The 19,693-nt window shown below is 42.1% G+C and overlaps 1 protein-coding gene across 6 annotated transcripts in view; it reads left to right on the top strand.

Moving 5' to 3' along the window:
* L3MBTL3 (L3MBTL histone methyl-lysine binding protein 3) overlaps window positions 1–19,693 on the top strand; it is a 558,444-nt gene that overhangs the window by 228,773 nt on the left and 309,978 nt on the right. For all 6 annotated transcript variants that reach the window (XM_069224176.1, XM_069224178.1, XM_069224181.1 and 3 more), the window contains one exon: window positions 14,643–14,781. In XM_069224176.1, coding sequence (XP_069080277.1) covers window positions 14,643–14,781 — 139 coding nt within the window. The remainder of the gene's footprint in view (window positions 1–14,642; window positions 14,782–19,693) is intronic.

The following is a 19,693-nucleotide window of genomic DNA, read 5'->3' as shown; positions in this document are numbered from 1 at the left end:
TCCATCATGGGTAGGTCAGTCCTGGCTTTGATAGACAATACAAATGCAATGTGGTACTGCAACTAGCATGGCAAGTGTGGTCCCGTCTTTCTTACTTTATTTATGTATTCCCTGAGAGTTTGGCAGTGGCTGGGCCTGCAAGGCATACCCCTATTGGTCCCTAGACTTGCTGGTTCCCTCAATATCAGGGTGAACACATTCAGTAGGTGTCATATTACCAATCATGAATTAGTTCTAGGAGGCACCTTATCGCTATGGGACATGCTTTCCGTAGATCTGTCCACTGCAGTCAAGAACACATAGCGTTCAGCCCTTTCTGTGGGATTTTGGCATCCTTTATACATTCCATCTCTGCTGCCCATACCACATGTCCTGTAGAAAGTCAAGCGAGACCTAGCCCAGAGCATTGTGATGGCTCTGGATTGGGCTCTGAGAGTCTGATACCCCTACCTGGTCTACCCTCTGCTTTGGCTGGCTCTTTGGAACCAAATGAGTGCCTTTCACCTTCCTCCAGAGGTGGTGGATGTGAGATTTGGCAGCTTGTAGTCCATCCACAAGGACCACCTACTTTGATCTCGGGTGTAAATTTGTCACCGGGATTAGCGACAGACAGCTTGATTCTCTGAAAGCCTAACTGTTTAATGTTCTTTTGTTTCTTTTATTTATAGTGTTTTATTTGTTTACAGGACTTCTTTGTTTATATAGCATCTCATTGTTTGCCTGATCAGTTAGGATGCAATTCCTTCCCATATATTCCCTCTGATATTTTCACTGTCTCACAGTGGGACCTTAATGTGGTCAGTATGTTTTTTATGTGTGCACAGTTCAAACGTATGCACAGTTGCACCCTGAGGCTTTTGACCCTTAATCCATTTTTTCTCACAGCCTTCACTTATGCTCATCTTGTAAGTGAACTCCAGGTGTTATCCTTTCCTCTACTGTATTCTTGTGCCTTGGCAAGCTGGTGCTTCTGTGGGTCAGTCCATCATGCTCCTTGTGTTCTCTCTCCACAACTTTCCTCTAATATGGAAGAGACATCACCGGTTGGATCCCAAACAGGCTTTTGTTTCAACGTTGACAGGACTAAAGAGACCAAGTGGATGATCAACTCTTTGATGGGTTTGCTAGTGCAAAGAAAGAAAAGGCAGTAAATAAAGAGCCATTTTGAGGTGGATTGTCCTTTTCATTAAACAATGCTATGCTTGTTACAAAATATACCCACTGAAGGTCTACTTGCAAACTCCACCATGCTGAAAGCTTCTGTTATGGCTGTGGCTAGCGGTGTTCTGGTAAATTACATCAGCCAAGCCCCTACATCGGTACCCTACATAACCTTCACCAGTCACTTCTGTATATGTCAGGTCTGCAGGAAGAGTAATTTTGCCTGCTCACTCCTGCAGGATGTCCTGCTGTAAATCACTCCTTAGACCCACCACTCTTGGGAGGGTACTGCTTTGGTATCTATTCAAAAGGTTCATAATCTGTGTTTAGAAATATTAATCTGAAAAATAAGCCACTTACCTTCAGTAGCACTGTTTCTAGTGAATACTCTATATAATACTGTGTATTGGACTTCTAGTAGGTTGCAAGGTTCCAATTTAGAAATCACACACTATTGATATTCCTTTTTGTCAGTCACTCTGCGTCTCAGAATTGGCTTATTCACACACTCAATAATAGCACATTTCTAGGCTTTCCTGTTGTCACTTTCTATTTGTTGCCTATTCCAGTGGGGTTCTTTCAGTGTTTTCCAATGTTTTCAAAAACAGTAAAAATGTGATTATCAATGCTTACTTTTTTCTTCCTTACAAAGTCACAGAATGTTTTTTTGTATAGTGCTTATGAAGAATTCTGCTTTTATTTTCTTTCTTCTTTGGTCATTTATTTTTGTCAATTATTCCTACTTTCTTTCCTGCTTCTAACTCCCATATTAGAACCATTTCCTTGTAATTGTTTTTTCAAGTAATTTTTTGTCATTTCATCTCACTTTGTTTCTAATTTCCCTTTACTCAAATCCGTCATGCCAGCAGTCCAGTCCCCCATGTCTAGAATGTGCATAGATGGAGATACGATTGCACCTCATTAAGATCTGATGTAGCAGATAAAATACTAATGTTGGGCATTTAACACCCCTCTTTACTGCTTTATTTTTCAGGCAAATGTGAAAGGTCTGATGAATTTCCGTTTAGGACATGAGAGATATATAATAATAAGGGTGCTCTGTGCTCAGTTATTGCAAGCCAGTGAAATGCCGTACTGTTCTTTGCCTTAGGCCACCATTAAAGACCTGGGATAATAAATATAGTTTTTTACTGTATGATCTGGGCCTATTCCTGCTCTACAGAGTAATAGAGGACAGAAGCTTGCTAGAGAATTAATATGTATACTGCTATCCATATGTCCCTGGCCTACTCTGCAGCTGAATGAACAGGCAGCTGATATAGTAAAGAAACTTTGTTCTGCATTGTAGGATCTTCACTATAGTCCTAAACGTTGAATAATTCCCTGCTGCATGAGCGGACCCTGGAACACCTACCTCAATATATATATATATTCAATATATATGTTCTAGGGCATGTGTAGCTGCAGATACACATGTTGTGCTGATACAACAGGGCACATTGGGATGAAATGCAAGAATTCTTGCAATACCTACCCAAAGAACACCAAAAGAAGGCGCAACGAATTGTAGAAGAGGACAGGCCATTACAAATAACCAGATTAGATCTGCTCTAGATGCAGCTGACACTGCAGCTAGAAGTATTAATACTAGCATTACATTCAGACGACATGCATGGTTAAGGTCCTCCGGTTTTAAAACTGAAATACAACAGGCAGTGCTTAATATGCCATTCGGTAAACAGCATCTCTTCCGACCAGAAGTAGACACTACCATTGAGAAACTCAGAAAGGACTCTGATACTGCAAAAGCCTAGGGAACCCTTTATACCACACATTTTGGGGTTACTTTCGGAAACAACAGTTTAGGCAAGGTTTTAAATCCCAAACTGGTGAAACGTCCACTTCCCATCCAAAACAAACACAGCAGTATTATTCAAGAGGGTCATTTAGAGGTTCTTACCGAGGACTGAACTTCAGAGCCAGAGGAAAATTTACAGCCTCAAAGTGCTACCACACCCACTAAACAATAACTTCCCAAACATCCCACAATCCCATACGTCTCCCTTGGGAAGAAGACTGCAACAATTCCATTCTCACTGGCAGAATATCATCACAGATCAGTGAGTACTTTCAAGTATCCGCAATGGTTATTGCCTAGAACTCATCTCTACTTTACTAAATATTCCCCCTCGTTCTCACAGACTCTCTTCAGAACACACTGTTCTACTAAAACGAGAGGTACAATCTCTATTACTAAGAGGGGCAATAGAAATGGTTCCCGTCGTACAGCAAGGAAAAGGAGTATACTCGCCATACTTCCTTATACCAAAAAAGGATGGTACTCTCAGACCCATTCTAGATCTCAGACCTCTAAATCTATATATCCTGTCAGAACAATTTCACTTGGTTACTCTACAGGACGTCATTCCCCTACTACAAAAACACGATTATATAACCGCGTTAGATCTAAAGGAAGTCTACTTCCACATTCCCATACATCCAGCTCACTGTAAGTACCTAAGGGTTCGTAATATCAGGCAACCACTACTGATTCAAAGTATTACCCTTTGGAATAACAGCAGCACCAAGAGTATTCACAAAATGTCTAGCTGTAGTAGCAGCTTACCTCAGAAAACACCACATACATGTCTTCCCTTATCTAGACAATTGGTTAATAAAATCCAGCAACATTCTACAATGTCAACAACACACACAATAGATACCCTACACACATTAGGGTTCACAGTCAATTACCAGAAATCTCATCTTCAACCAGCACAAATTCAACCTTATCTAGATGCAATTCTCAATACTCAAACAGCATTAGCCTACCCAAATCCACAAAGGATACATGCTTTTCAAAAACTCCTATCACAAATCTAGGTCAATCAGACTTACACGGTATGATTTATCATGAAACTATTGGGAATTATGGCATCATGTATAGCAATAGTACCACATGGAAGACTAAACATGAGACACAGCAACAGTGTCTCTCACAACAATGGTCTCAGGCTCAGGGTCAGTTCCGGGATCTAGTGTTGTTAGACCGCCAAACTTACAAATCTCTGTAATGGTGGAATCACAACAACTTAACAAAAGAGCGGTCCTTTCAAGACCCAGTGCCACAGACCGTAATCACAACAGATGCATCAATGACAGATTGGGGAGCCCATCTCAACAACCTTACCTTACAAGGAGAATGGGACTCCACATAATCAACTTACCACATAAACCACTTGAAATTATTAGCTGTGTTCTTAGCCATCAAAGCATTCCAACCTCAGATCATATACAAATCAGTATTAATAAGAACAGGCAACAAGACAACAATGTATTATCTGAGAAAACAAGGGGGGACACATTCATCCCAATTGTCCCTTCTAGCTCAAACAATGTGGAAATGGGCAATTTACTATCGAATTCACTTACTAGTGGAATATATCCCAGGGATACACAACCAGCTAGCAGACCTTCTAAGCAGGACGAAGCAACAAATACACGAGTGGGAGATTCACCCACAGGTACTTCAATATTACTTTCAAATGTGGGGAACACCAAACTTTCATTTTTGCTTGTTGCAAAAAGGTACATAACGCCAAAACCTCGCATCCAGACACCCACACCCTCAGTCCAAGGGAAATGCTCTATTGATCAACTGGTCAGGGATATTTGCTTATGCTTTCACCCCTCTCCCGTTAATTTTATTTTTAGTCAACAAATTGCGTCAAAACACGCTCGATCTGATACTCTTAGCGCCAACGTGGGCACGTCAGCCGTGGTACACAACACTATTAGACCTGTCAGTAGTACCACAATCCAGAATCCCAAACAGACCAAACCTGTTAACACAAAACAAAGGACAGATCAGACACCCAAATCCCAACATACTCAATCTAGCGATTTGGCTCCTGAGGTAATAGGATTTGGGTATTTACAACTACCAACTGAATTTATGGAAGTAATTAAGCAAGCATGAAAACCCACTACTAGACAGTGCTATGCAAACAAATGGAAAAGATTTGGATATTACTGTCAATCTAAACAAATTGCCCCTCTTCAATACAAGATATTGTATGCTGTTTACTTCATTTGCAAAAATCAAATTTAGCATTCTCTTCCATAAAAATACATCTCACTGCAATTTCCGCATATTTGCAAAATATACAGCACAGTTCTTTATTTAGAGTACCTGTTATTAAAGCCTTCATGGAAGGCTTAAAACGCATCATTCCACCCAGAACACCTCCAGTTCCTTCATGGAATTTAAACATAGTGCTTTCGGGACTTATGGGCCCTCCATTTGAACCTATGCACTCATGTCAAATACAATTCTTAACATGGAAGGTTGCCTTCCTAGTCACAATTACATTATTGCGAAGAGTTAGTGAAATTCAAGCTTTCACTATTAAAGAACCGTTCATACAAGTACACAAGCATAAAATTGTACTACAAACTAACCCTAAATTTCTCCCTAAAGTAGTATCACCTTTTCATATCAATCAAACAGTGGAACTACCAGTCTTCTTCCTACAGCCAGATTCTGTGGCAGAAAGAGCTCTACATACATTAGACATTAAAAGAGCTCTAATGTACTACATAAATAGAATAAAACCATTCAGGAAAACCAAACAGCTATTTGTAGCTTTTCAACAACCTCATACTGGTAACCCCATTTCAAAACAAGGTTTAGCAAGATGGATAGTTAGATGCATCCAAACATGTTACCTTAAAGCTAAAAGACAACTCTTAGTTGCTCCTAAAGCACATTCCACAAGGAAAAAAGGTGCTACAATGGCCTTCTTAGGAAATATACCAATGGCTGAAATATGTAAGGCAGCTACTTGGTCAACGCCACATACATTTACTAAACACTACTTTGTAGATGTTTTAGCAGCACAGCAAGCCACAGTAGGTCAAGCTGTACTAAGAACATTATTTCAAACAACTTCAACTCCTACTGGCTAACCACTGCTTTTATGGGAGGAATAACTGCTTTGTAGTCTATGCATACCATGTGTATCTGCAGCTACACATGCCATCGAACAGAAAATGTAACTTACCCAGTGTACATCTGTTTGTGGCATGTTCTGCTGCAGCGGAGAGAACTTTGGCTTCTCTTGATGTAAAAAAAAAAAAAAAAAAGTGCTATGTTTCTGTCTAGATAAGTTTAAAGGTGTAAGGAAGGCAAACCAATTTTTTGTAAACTATGGCTCTTTAAAACAGGGATTATCTGCTTCAAAACAATCCATAGCGAGATAGTTCCCATGACAAAGTGTTGAGTATTCAAAGGCTATATTAAACTGTTCCCAACAATTCTTCTACAGCATTGAGAAGGAAAATACATCGCTGACAGACTACACTGAGACTGTATAGAAAATGGCTTTCAGTAATGAGCATTCTTCTGCGCCTTTTTCCTGAACTCTGTGTGTGTGTGTGTGTGTGTGTGTGTGTGTGTGTGTGTGTGTGTGTGTGTGTATATATATATATATATATATATATATATATATATATATATATAATATAATAGATAATGTGTGTGTGTTCCGGGGTCTGCATAGGCAGCAGGAATTATTCTAAATTTTTTACTTCAATGAAGATACCTGCTATGCAGAACTAGGACTTTAGATTAGGTATGTAACTTTTCCATCTGGAGGATGCCTTGGGTCATTTGTTTGTGCAGTTGACACTGTGAGTGAAGTTTAGTTTACATTGTTAGGCCACGTCTATGTGATTTTCTAGTCACTGATGTTTACCATGCTCGTGGGTAGGACTTTGTTTATTTAAAAACAGTGCAGGGACTGTTTTCTTGTGGGAAAGCTATGACAGTTGCACTAGGCACTTTACCTTTGTTTTCTGTGCAGTGTGCACTTTTCTAATGCATTTTCCATCTTGAGGAAAGGAATGATCACGGTTCAGTTTGTTTCTGTTAAATGTGGTCATAGTGGTTTGTACTCTTAATGTTGCCACGTGTTGAGGTCAAGTCTCTTTTGCCACCAGAAGTTCCAGGCTTCATTTTGACATGAGGCATTAGGAAAGAAACTTGAACTAGGTGGTCCTGTGGCTATATAAATTAATTCACCCTGTTGTTGCTGAAACTAAGCAGACTGCAGCAAATACTAGGAAAAACAGAGCAGTGGTTGCCTATTTATAATACTGAGCTGTACAGTTTTCATTTCATACACTAAGACGTAGATTTTGTGAATTAACATATGCATGAAAACATAACAGTTTCACTAAAACCAATATGCGGACTCCTTGGACTGAAGATATTCATGATGTGACCCCTGATCCTTTTGTACTTGGGGATGCGTCTCCGACAGGCATAATTTTCAGAGTTTCACAACGTAATACTGACAACATCAGTGTTTTATGAGAGGACATTATTTCTGGAGGCATATGTATGCACAGTGGTCTTTGTTGCTACGACCCTGCTTTCTGAGCTTTCAGAAAGCCAAGCTTTGTTCTGCTCTTAACGAAGAGGACAACACTGTTGTGATGCCGCTTGCCCTGGACTGATAGTGTTCAGAATTCAGCTGAGAACTTGCTGCCCACCACACAGCAATATGCAGTAGCCTCAAGCTATATAAAGTGAGTCATCTCCCAAAACCGAAGTCGAAGTAGGTCCAAACCATCTTGAGACTGTGTGGATGGTCATAAAGTCATATTATGTGGTTTACCGTGTAGGTCACAGTGAGGACATTCCTCATGGATAAGTGCTTAGCCATAGGGGCTGCACTTATGCTGTTTGATACAAGATAGTGCCAACGCAGTAAAGTGAGGCAAAATACAATGTTTCCTGGTTTCTCCTATAAAACCAGTATTCCCTTTGGTGGTGTTTTATCAGTTATAATCGGTTTTAACTGAAAACCGGAAATCCTACATATTGCATTCTTCACATCTGTTCACATACCATTAAGTTTGCAATAGATCTGTGGTTATGGTTTAGCTGTACTTCGCACTGAAGAGGAGTTATGAGGTTTCTTAATCACTTTTGCTGCGGATTGATAAAATTAGGAACAACTCTAGTGAAATTGGCTAAGCTTCGGAATGGTAGGTTATGCGCAGATCCGTGCAGGAGGGGAAAGTTGTTTATAGGGTGAGGAGAAGTAAAAACAATGCATTTCCCATGTGAGCTTTCTTACAAGCCTTTGCTCTCCACTACAGAAATATCTACTGAACAGACTTACGACAAACTTGGTTTAGAAGTAAAAGTAGAATGCATTCTTTTTGAATGCATTTTGATGATTTTCAGATAATTGCATTTGAAAAACATCTGGACTATTGAAAAGGTTATTTTTTAATGTCCCTTTATCAATGGGGGATGAAGGTGCTCAAATGTTGAGAGGGACATAAAATATTTAGATTACTCTTAGCATTATACATTTTTTGCAGATCCACCAAAGGGGAGGGGCACAGTTAAAAGGGATGGAGGATTTTAAAAAAAAAATTCACTTGCTGCTATTGTGGCACCATTTGACAAATCCATTTGAATTTTGTTTTTAGACATGAACAATTTTAGTTTTTTGTGGGTATGTTAAATTTAGTGCAGATCTATTTGTGGGGGAGCAGAACATTAAAGAAGGAGGCAGAAAGGTTTTAATCTGCTAATAACTTTGGTGCTGCTTAATGAATCTCCTTGAAATTTGGCAGGCTGTTCGTAAGTTAAGCCCTGTACTGGTGTGGCAACTGGTTTATGGCCCAAGGGCACCCAGAGCTTCTGAGTATTAGTTGTGTCAAATGGGATCTTTTTTAACTGATGTGAAAGTGCCTGACCTTGCATTGGACCTTTAAAGAGCACGGACGACACCTGCAGAGCTGAAATATAGCTACTTGACTTATACCTAAGTTGCTTTGTTCTATACTCCACAACATGGGCTGCTTTCAAGTGGAGGTTGTGGCCTGTGAGCGTAAGCGGCACAGCCGACTGAGGCCGCAGATGCATTTAACACACATGGACAACTACTCAAGCTGAGAACATGCTAAGAACTGAAACGAAACTCTGACTGAAAGGCATTCTGACTTAGGAAGGGTGTTAGAATGGCAAAGTCGCAACAAGGGAGGGTTACGCAAGAAGGGTTCCTACTCGCGGAAAGGGTATTGCCCAGATTATGAATCCCAGAATGCACTATAGCAGCTATCAAGAAATTGTTTGCGAGGCATGCATGCATTACTGTGGGAAATCTCAGGGTTGGGATAACCTTGCAACTGGTAGTCGTAGCCTTCTGTCTGCTCCATAGTAAATGTGCATATAGTAAATGTGTCTTTATATGTATATAATTACATTGTTTTTAGAATACAGAACTTTTATTTTGATAAAGATAAAGCAATGGTTCAACATTGCCCTGTTTCTTCAGAGATTCCAGAAGCATAAAAAGGTGGATGGGGTACCATTTGAAAACAGGGATCCATGAAGTAGTGCATAATTGGAATGTGTGAGTGAAATGGATGAGTGAAGGGTTACCATTCCCTACACCGGTTGATGGTGATGGAGCGCCTCTGAAATGAGTGCCCTACCATGCTCAAACTGTAGGTTGTCTGATTTACCCAAGAGCCAGAGTAGTGTTAAAAAGTTGTTAGCTAACTGAGCAAACAAGGACCAGGAGCTGAATGGTTCTAAGTCCAGAGAGAGAGAAGACCCCCCTAGCAGAATGGCTGTAAACCAGCAGAAAAGAGTCCAAATGATTCCGAAGGCTCAGCAGGGACAGAAGTCTGAGAGAACTGGATTACTAACCGTAAAGAGAAGAAATGAAGTCTTTTCCACATACTAGGTGGCAAATTGTTTTAAGTGCCACAGGGAATGGCTTCACAAGAAAGATAGTCCTGTGAAGGGTCCTGTGTCAGCTGCACCCCTGATATACAGCATGCTGACAGTGGGGACAGCCACCAATGAAGGCCTGTAGTACTCAAAGTGGACATCTGGGTTTGAAACCTATTCACCCAGAAGCAATGTGTTCCGTCAGTGAGGTGGGCTGCAGTGGGAGGAAGGTTTCTTCTCTAAGTGAGACAGATGCCTAGCGGGCTGCGGTTGAGAGGAGGCGACTCAAGTCTGAAGAAAATATACCTGGTGTCAGTGGCCTGGTAGCCATTGGGAGCCTGGAGTACCCATTTGCAAGAGTAAGCATTTAGTAAAAGGAGAACAAAGAAATGGAAGGGTAAGAAAGATATAGGCTGTTTGATGCCTGTTGGGCATTTACTTGATTGTGGTGTGTTATTCCCAGGCTAGGAATATAGTGGACCATGTTTTGAGCCTCATGACGTTGATGGGTAAGATGAAGAAAAACTTTCTTACAAGCCAGAAAGCAGCACTTAATGTGTGCTAGGAGGGTCAAGTAGTTCTTGCGCTACAGAGGATAATGGAGTGGCCCTTAAAAGTTGGTAAGGAAAATATCTGAAGATAACATAATGAACAATATTACAGCGACTGAAGAGCTTGGGAAGGATAGACCTTCCCTGACCTTTTGCATAGTGATCAGAAGGATGGCTCATTAGAAGGAGTTAAACTCACTCCTGAGAAACGGATCGAGAGTGATGAAGCGTTAGAGAAGGTTTCACATGTCTTTTCACTCACCCTAGGGATGTCGCCATTGTGCATGATATACACTAAAGATAGTTTGCTAGTGAAAAAAAGACACAGGATGCTAGACTGATTTCAAGAAAGCAACAAAGAAGAGGTTGCTAAGATTTTGGACCTGGGAGTGATTGGGCACTCCCTTTTTCCATGGGCGTGTACTTTGGAACTAGTTCCAAAGTAAAGATTTCTGAACCTGCACTTATACATGTTTAATTAAGTTCTGAATGCCGTCCACAAGATCAATGTGCATTCCCCTATTCTTCCATGTGATGAGCTAGCGGACATGTTTGGTGCTCTGCAATACTTGGATTATCTTTGATCAGCCCAGTGGGTACTGGCAGAATGCTTTGGCACCTGGTGCTAAGAAAAAGCCTTTTCCATCCCAGAAGACCTCTGTCAGTTTCAGGTTATGCCCTTCGGGTTAAGAAAAAGCTCCTGCCACTTTTCAGTGTTGGTCAATTGTGTGTTGTCAGTGCCTGAGGAGTTCTGTGTGGCCTACTTAAATGACATTACTGTGTTGAGTAATTCATCACAAAACTGCTTGGACACTTGAAACAGGTGTTGGTGAGGAAATAAAGGTGACACCGACAATCCAGGTAACCATTGGTTTTCCTTGGAGTTCAGTTGGGAAATGGGAAAATTTACCGCCTCTTGCATGCAAAATTACATGCAGTACTGCATTGAGACACTCCCAGACCCACATGGGAGCCTTGAGCCAAAATGTTGTTGCCTGTTATTGGATTATAGTTGCTCCTTTGATAGTTGTGGTCCCCAAGAAGAAGCAGAGGAAAGTAATTTCAACTGGGAAGTGTGATTAGGCCTTTGATGATGTAAAAACCACTATGTTCAAAATACCGTTGTTGACAGCCCCTGACTAAAGTGAGCCCTTCATTGTACAAGCAGTTTTGTCCAAAAAGGGAGTTGAAGCACTTCTTGGCTTGCTCTTTGACATGGGCAGGAATCAGCGAGTTCCTCAATTTTTTCCTAGGGTACAGAACTGAACAGCCTTTGGAAAGCAGTGCTATGCTGTTATGTGGGCCCTTCGAGATTCAGGCTTTAACTTTTTAGACTTAACCTTACGGCTCGTCTAGACCATATCTATCACGCTGACTACAACGAAAGGAGAGAAAACAAAATTGCTAGGGTGGTTAATCTCTTTGAAAGGACAAGACTTCACATTTGAGCACAATGCTGGATTGCAGTATTGAAATGCTATTGGAATGTACTGCTAATTGACAATTCTGATGACTTGACGTCTTCAGTAGAGGGTTAAGTGTCAACCAGTCAAATCTCTTTGGATGGGGTTTTCCTTGTTCATAGCTCAAACAATGTGAGACCTGTTGCAGGTTCCTCAAAGTATTTTTTTGAACATTTTTGGGATGTTTGCTTTGGCATAGAAGGATTCATCAGAAAAGAGAATTTTGCTGGGCTTTCTGTTGTGGTGAGGCACACAAAGTGCAGCTCTAATAAGTGTTGGTAATTCCTGTCCTCTCGTGGTTCTTGGAAATACTGGCAGTGTTGGCAGCAGATATTCTTAGCGGTAGGGACGGGGATTTTTTTTTCTGGTACTTGTATCGGGGAGGTGGTTAACTGGGTTTGCCTTCTGAATAAAGGGGTTCTGCTAGCCCTATTTACCCAAGTCCTTCCATCCATGTTGCATTGATGATGTATGAATGTTTATTTTGTAGATTTGCGGCACTGTGAGCATGTGTTATTTGGATCTTTTGTATAAGAGTGGCTCACAAAGTAGAGGACTGAAAGAGCCTGCCAGACAGGGTATTTAGACTCGAGGTAGTCCTTATTCATGGGCATTGGGTGGCATTATTGGTCCCCCATGGAACTTCTGTATCAGCCTCACTAAGTGACCAGGTAGCGAGGCTCTTTTGAAGTGGGCACTTCATACGTTTGGGTAGTGAGTTTGTGTTCGGACAGCTTGACTGCCGGAGTGTTTCATTATTGACAACTGCATCATCTATGGAGGCAAGGACTTTGACTGCCATTCCCCTAACTTGCTAAACCAATTTCTTGCCCTCCCTTAGTGCAGGCCTATTGCAAGTGAAGATCACAGCCTGTGCACATGCACAGCATCATAACGGCAAAGCCAACTGAGACCATGATCTACAAAGACCTCCCTGTAGACAAAAAATGGTTAATTTGCTAATAACATTTTTTTAGTAAAATACAGTAGATATTTATGTACTGCTTTGTGTTTACATGCCAAGTTAAGCCCAGTTCATGGATCCCAGATTTTATGCAGATAAGACAGGGTAAGTGGACATGTTATAGGAAGGGTGGGGGGGGGGGTGGTTGGGAAGATTTAATTGATAATACCTTTGGTGCCATTTGACGCATCTGCACAAAAGTTAAGACACCAGAATTTAGTTTAACTTGCTTAATACGCTAGGTGTATGCACAGCTTATTATTGCCTGTTTGTGAGGTTGGTTGCTTTTGTCAAATTCCTACTGCACTAAACAGAAGGCTTCCTATAGCTTCCTATAGTGGGGGTTAGCTGCAAGATGGGTTTGGTCAAGGCTAGTGGCCATGCACATTGGAAGATAAAGTGCAATATCAGACAGAAGCCTTATTTTTCGCTTCCACACACACATCACATATATTAACACCGACATCAGGAAAGCGCTGAAAATACCTCGGGAAAATGTACTGAATTCATCAGCAGTTAAAAGGTAGTAATGGTTCTTATAGTGCAAACATTTTTATTTTTCCCTTGAAAAAGGGCTAATAAATTCACAGCAAACCACAGTTCAAGTGACATTAAGATTTAGTTGCAAACTCATAATACAACAACAGCTTCATTTATTGTACTCTGCATACACCATACCTCGCACCCCTAACATACAGAGAGTTACAAATACCTCATACCCACAAAATAGTTTGAACAGACTGATTCCCACGCCCCGGGCAAAAAGCATCCATGTGTCCAGGAAATGACACTGAAACAGAACACAGTTAACAGGCCCCCACATGCATATCTAAAACAATTCTTGCATACCATGGGGCAGTAGCACCATGTACAGACTAATCAATGGCCAACAGGTATTCCAGTGACCAAAGAGATTCGTGAATGAAAATAGCAACATTTCTACAGATTGAGTTACTTCGCTCTTATAAAGAGATCAGAAGAAATCTGACGACAATCAAATCAATGTCTGTATAGAAGTTAAGGGAATCAAAATATGTCAACATAATCTAATCCACTGATCAGATAATCATACAAATGAGTGGAACGTAAAATAAATATATATACTAATTTCTACTGATTTTAGTGCATTAACAGGGGTTGCAGCAGTTAATTTGGTTGCAGCCCAGTGCTTAGAATAATGTGTGATGATTTGTTTTTCCCCAACATCTTTATTTTTGATACAGATATTTTCTGGTTTTATAAGTAAATTGCGCTAACATATCAAGATCATAGTTTGATCCCCAGTGTGGGGCACATGTAAGTACAGGTAGTATAGATCTAATTATAGTAAGAAATGGTTGCTGGCCAAGATGGAAGCATTGGTCTAGTCAGCCGTAGAATAACAGAAAATATTGGAGCAGCATCTTTAAGATATGTTCTTCTTTATTTTAATGTATTGTAACTGAATTGGATATTCAACTAATAATGCCATTCTCAGTGCCAAAGAACTCTTTCTGTTTTGGCGAATGTTACTAGAAAATGCATTTGATTGGTATGCTTTCAGAGGCTTCAACAGCATTCATCAAGTCGTGTTATCACAATGTTCAGTGAATTTCTAAACTGTCTGAGTAGAGAAAGAACACATCTGTAAAGGGTTTATTTGTGAGAGTTGTGCTTTGTGTGAACTTTTTACCTAGCTCCGCATGTTAACGCTGTTCAGAAGATTTTGCTGTACATTTCATATTAAGCCTCAAAATGATTTGATGTGTTTGTGTATTTCTTTTGCTGTAATCTGTGTTGTGCAGGGAGTCCAAGGAGAGCCAAAACCTGGCAAAAAACCAGATAGCTGTTGTAACAGAGTCTGAACGGCCTCAACGACTTCGCAGAAAAAGAAAGTTGCTGATGGATTCTGATGATGATGATGACATTTTGGAGGAAGAGGAGGTGAAATATTTCCTACTTTTATTGTCCAGTGTCTCCATAATCCACTCATTTTAGGGTGAAGCTGGCCTTTGATCTTGCTGGTTGCTAAAATGTACCATGTTCCAGTTCCTACCTCTCCTTCATTTCACATACACAGCTGCCTGTCCTTAGTGACACCGTGCATCTCCTACTTGCTGGTCTCCAGACCCTTGTCCTTGGTTTGATTGTCTTTACCCTCCTGATAACTTTCCCATGAACACTTACAGGGTTGTCGCTCACTCCTAAAACTATTGAGGAAGAAATGTGTAGCTGTATGCATGGAAGAAACAAATGGTGCAGTGATTCTCCTGTATGGGAGCCAAAAGTACTTTCCTTGCTCCCTCCCTGAAAGCTGTATCTTGATACAAGAAGACTTTGATATTCTGCCAAAACCAAAATTAATGACTGGTTTCTTATGTCCGTCTTATAGCACACCTTTAATTTTGGTCGCCAGTGCTAGTACTGGCAGTGAGAGTTGTAAATATATAGGCAGCATCAGAGCCTGCACTGAAACCTGTAACAGAATCCAAAGTTTAATTTTTCTAATTAATCAGGATACTGAGGCTGCCTTTGGAGAACATTAAACCAATGTCCCACTTGTGCTTTGAATTTTTTCCCACTTCCACATAGGCCACATTTTGTGTTTTCCTTTCTGGGATTGTTGTGGTTTACATGGTGGGTCCAGACAGGGAAAAAAGCTGCCCAACATGGCATAGGAGGGGCTCCCTTATTGATGTCTATCCTTCCAATGCCAGGTCCCCTGGCTGTTGAATCACAAAAAGACTCTTCCCAGCAACAGAGCTAACACTGGCTCTGCCACTAGAAAAACTAAAAAAAAACGACACAGGTCAGTGATGTGAGAGTTTGTTGGATGGGGCAGTCACCATTTTTTGCCCGCTGTCTACTGTCTGTCCACCTCTAAATGACTAGATGAGGCTACTGGTCGTGAGGACCTCAGTGTGGGCATGGACAGAAGCATATTGCTCTCCTCACATAAATAGCACTAATTTGTTCTAAAATCCAAAAGGCAAGAAGTCATACATTGGCTATACTTTGGCATTGGTATGTAGTAATCTCCCATCAGAGCTTTGCAAACCACAAGAGCAACTAATTTTTCATTGTAAGTATGAAAACCCATTTGTTTTGTATTATATTTCACTGTCACTATTAGCCAGTTACTCTTGCAGTCAGAGCTCGTATAGTTTTGTCATTGTTTTTGTTTTTGGAAGTTGTTGTTTTTTTTTATAACGTTTTCAAGATGGCATATACAAATAATTTGCGGGCTCATGGATACGTATCAACATTGACACATAAAGAACATGCAGTCATTAGAGTCTGAGTACAGCGGTTTTCATCCTCCCCCCAGAGTTATCCACAGGTCCATGAGATCTGCTTGGCAGCAGACCCGTAGCTCCCAGTCATGGTGGTCTGCCATCTGGCAGGTCCATAATCTTTGCAAGCATTTCACACCATGTCACTAGAACATTTTTGTCATTGTTAACATCCTTGACCCCCCCACCCCAAACTCCAAAACGCAAGTTAGCATAACAAATGTAGAAACCATTAGTTCCCAACACTGCATCTTCACATAATTTAAATTTAATTATTCCATAGGCTGTGATCATAGGATTCACACTGGGGACTAATAAAAGCTTCTGAATGTATAAATATTGCCATTGTTGGAGAACTGCAGTTTTAGGGAATCCATTTGTTTGTGGCATGTTTAGCTGTAGATAAGCATGGTGTGTGTATACTCCTGCCATCTAGTGTTACGATGTATGGAAACTGATTTTTCTTTGAATACGTTTTCGAGTCACGAGATATAGTGACTCCACCTATTGCTGGTAATGCACATGGGCATCAGCTCCATTGTTAGATTGTTGTTTTTCTTCTGACATTGGGTTTGGACGTGTTCTACCAAGCTCCGGTTCGACCTCTGGTCATCCTCTTTGGACCTGTTTGGTTCCTCTACATCTGCTGGTAAAGTAATTGTCGTGTCTACTGTCGTTTCAGTCATTGATCTACTCGTCTGCTTCAACAAAGGCTAACTCTTTGCTCCTTCTAGGGCCTACTCTGTCGTACACTGCACAGAAAACTTGCTTTCAACATTGTCCTCAATGTCGAGCAAATGCCTCTGCCCACCACTACCAGGTGTGTAACCTCTGTCTCTCTCTGAAACATAATGAGGCCTTCTGTTCTGCCTGCCTTGCCTTCTGATCGAAGAAGACACTGCGTTACCATCTGGCTCGATACGTCGCTTCACAACCCATGACGCAGCAGCAGAGGAACTACATCCAATCTCTTAAGCAACCGGGAGGTGGAAGTCGAATCTCAGCCAGAGACTTCAAGCCTCATATCTTCTCTCATGAGGCAAGTTCCTGCTTGGAACCAGAATCTGAAGACCCTCAGTCACTGCAAATGCAGATGAGGAAGACATCTGCTATGAGTACATCTCTCCCTCTGCCACCCTCATCTCCCCGCCCCCCCTTCCACCCTTGCACCAAATTGTGGCTGACCACTGCGCTCAAGGGGGGTCGGGCATCGAGCCCTGAAGCCCAGCAGCAGGTGTCCTGTTACCTACTGCCTGAAGACCATGTTGGGCACCAAAAACATACTTTGGATTCGGCACCTAGCCAGCTCCCAAAAGCAACTCATAACTTGAAACCCCGCCTGTCTGTGCAACACTGCCTGTGGGTTCACTGTTGAAAACGCCCTCCAGGACATTTTCGGCGCTGAAGATTCCTTCAACGCCAAAATCCCCCTTGGCTCCAAAGCCTTCTTCACATTGCATCAACTGGCGTCCAAGGCTCTGTCCTCTTCTGCATCCAAGAACCAAGACTAGCCTGGTCTGCAATGACGCCAGGAAGAGCTTGATGCCAAGCAGAAGCCCATCTTAATCTACCCGCAAACCAGCAGGATTCTTATTCTGCCACCTCCAAAGCCTCACAATCCATTGCCTTCTTAGAGGAAGTTGACTTTCGAGGAAGCCCTCAACTTGCCACCTGAGCCACAAGCTAAAGTAAAGAGGGGGCATGACCAAGGCTCCAGTTCCCTGCCTCCTCTGCCTATTGCATTGCCACCTATTCTCCCCCACTCCCCATTTCTTCATCCCCCCTTCTCTGCCTTATTCTTTAACTCCTGCCCATTCCACTTCACCACCACCACCTGAAGCACCTCTGCTCACCACTTGAAGCCCCTCTGCACGAATCACCACAGGGCTCCCTACATTCTTGTCTTGGGACGATAGTCTAGGTTCTCCTCAAGATGCATATGATACACCATTCTACTCACAGGATGACTGTGGGATGATTATGACATAGACTCCCCTGGGGACTTTTATCTAAACCTCTATTTAGCAAGGCCATCTCCACCAGATGACTTCACCTTGTATCACGAGGTTCTGAAAAGGACAGGGCAAAGGAGATGCACATACAAAGGAGGATGAAGACTTTCAGGTGGAGATACTAGCCTCCACCCACCGCTCCTTGCAATTTCATCCTATGCTAATAGGGATGTTAAAACTGCTCCCGAGGTCTTCAAAGAGCAGGTTAAATCTGGGGTAATAACCCTGAGGGTGGACAAGAAATACAAAGCCTCACCTTTAGACTCTGCATTCATTAGGGAACAGCTTCCTCCAGATTCCCTGGTAGTACATACATCCTGCAAGCGTGCCAGTGCCTGCAGTACCAACGATATACCACCACCTGACAAAGACAGCAAAAAGTTAGATGCAGCACGAAAGCTCATCTCTGCTCAATCAGCAACACGTTGGTGCATTGCCAGTTCTGTTGGCCTACTCTCATGGTACGACCATGCATACTGGGACAAAATGAAGGAGCTGCTCCAGCATCCCCCAGAGGAGTACAGAATAAGAGACATCGTTACGGAAGGTGAAATAATATCTAACACCACGATTAGGTATGCCCTCAACGCTGCCGACATGTCAGCGTGCTGCATTAACTCAACTGTCCTGATTTGCCATCGTGCCTGGCTGCGTGTTTCCGTTTTTTTGCCTGCAGTACAACATCTGCTCAACCTGCCCTTCAGAGGTTGACCAGATGCTCAAAAAAATTAAAAAGAACACCAGTACCGCAAAGGCCATTGGGGGAGGGGGGGCTCCAAACACCTGCTAACTGTTATTCCTTTTGCAGATCCCAGTACCACAGAAGTGCCAAATCCACTTCCTCAAGCATTTTCCTCCTTTCAGAGACAGAAGGGTCAGCAGACCCCTTCACCAAGCTGTCCTGGGGAGGCTACAAGGATAACCACTCCTAAGCCCTAATGGTGTGGCCCTCACCAAGCAGTGACTCACTTAGACACTCTCCCGCCCCTGTTCACACTACACCTGTTGGGGGCAGTTACAGGGGTTTCTACCATGGTGGCTCAGGTCAGTGGTCCTCACTATCTTAGGCTAGGGTTACTGTTTGGAGCTCACCACCACCCTACCAAACATTCCTCACCACAAAACTCCCTCTCCCCATAACATCAGCACCACCTTCATGGGGAAGGTACAAGGGGGCCATTGCACCGGGCCGCTCTACCACTGTGTCGAGCAAGTATATTCCCTGTGCTTTCTCATCCCAAAGTATTGGCCTCTCAGGCCAGTACTCGACCTCAGGCTCCTAAAAAAAAAAAAAAAAAGCCACCCTGTTAGATAATTTCCACATGGTGAAATTCCAGGAGGTCATCCCTCATCTGCAGCAAGGCAACTTCATGACAGTCCTCGACCTGAGGAGCATCTACTTTCACATTCCGATCCATCCTGCACATCGCTAGTATCTCCGGTCTGTGGTAATTGGCCAGCATGATCCGTTCAAGCTGTGTCAGTTTGGGGTCACCACCACCCCTACGGTGTTCACAGAATGTTTTGCCATCGTAGCCACTCATCTTGAGA

The sequence above is a fragment of the Pleurodeles waltl genome, chromosome 3_1, assembly GCF_031143425.1.
Source record: "Pleurodeles waltl isolate 20211129_DDA chromosome 3_1, aPleWal1.hap1.20221129, whole genome shotgun sequence".
Classification (NCBI taxonomy): Eukaryota; Metazoa; Chordata; class Amphibia; order Caudata; family Salamandridae; genus Pleurodeles; species Pleurodeles waltl.
Note: the sequence above shows the minus strand (reverse complement) of the source record. Positions and strands in the feature narration are given on the sequence as shown.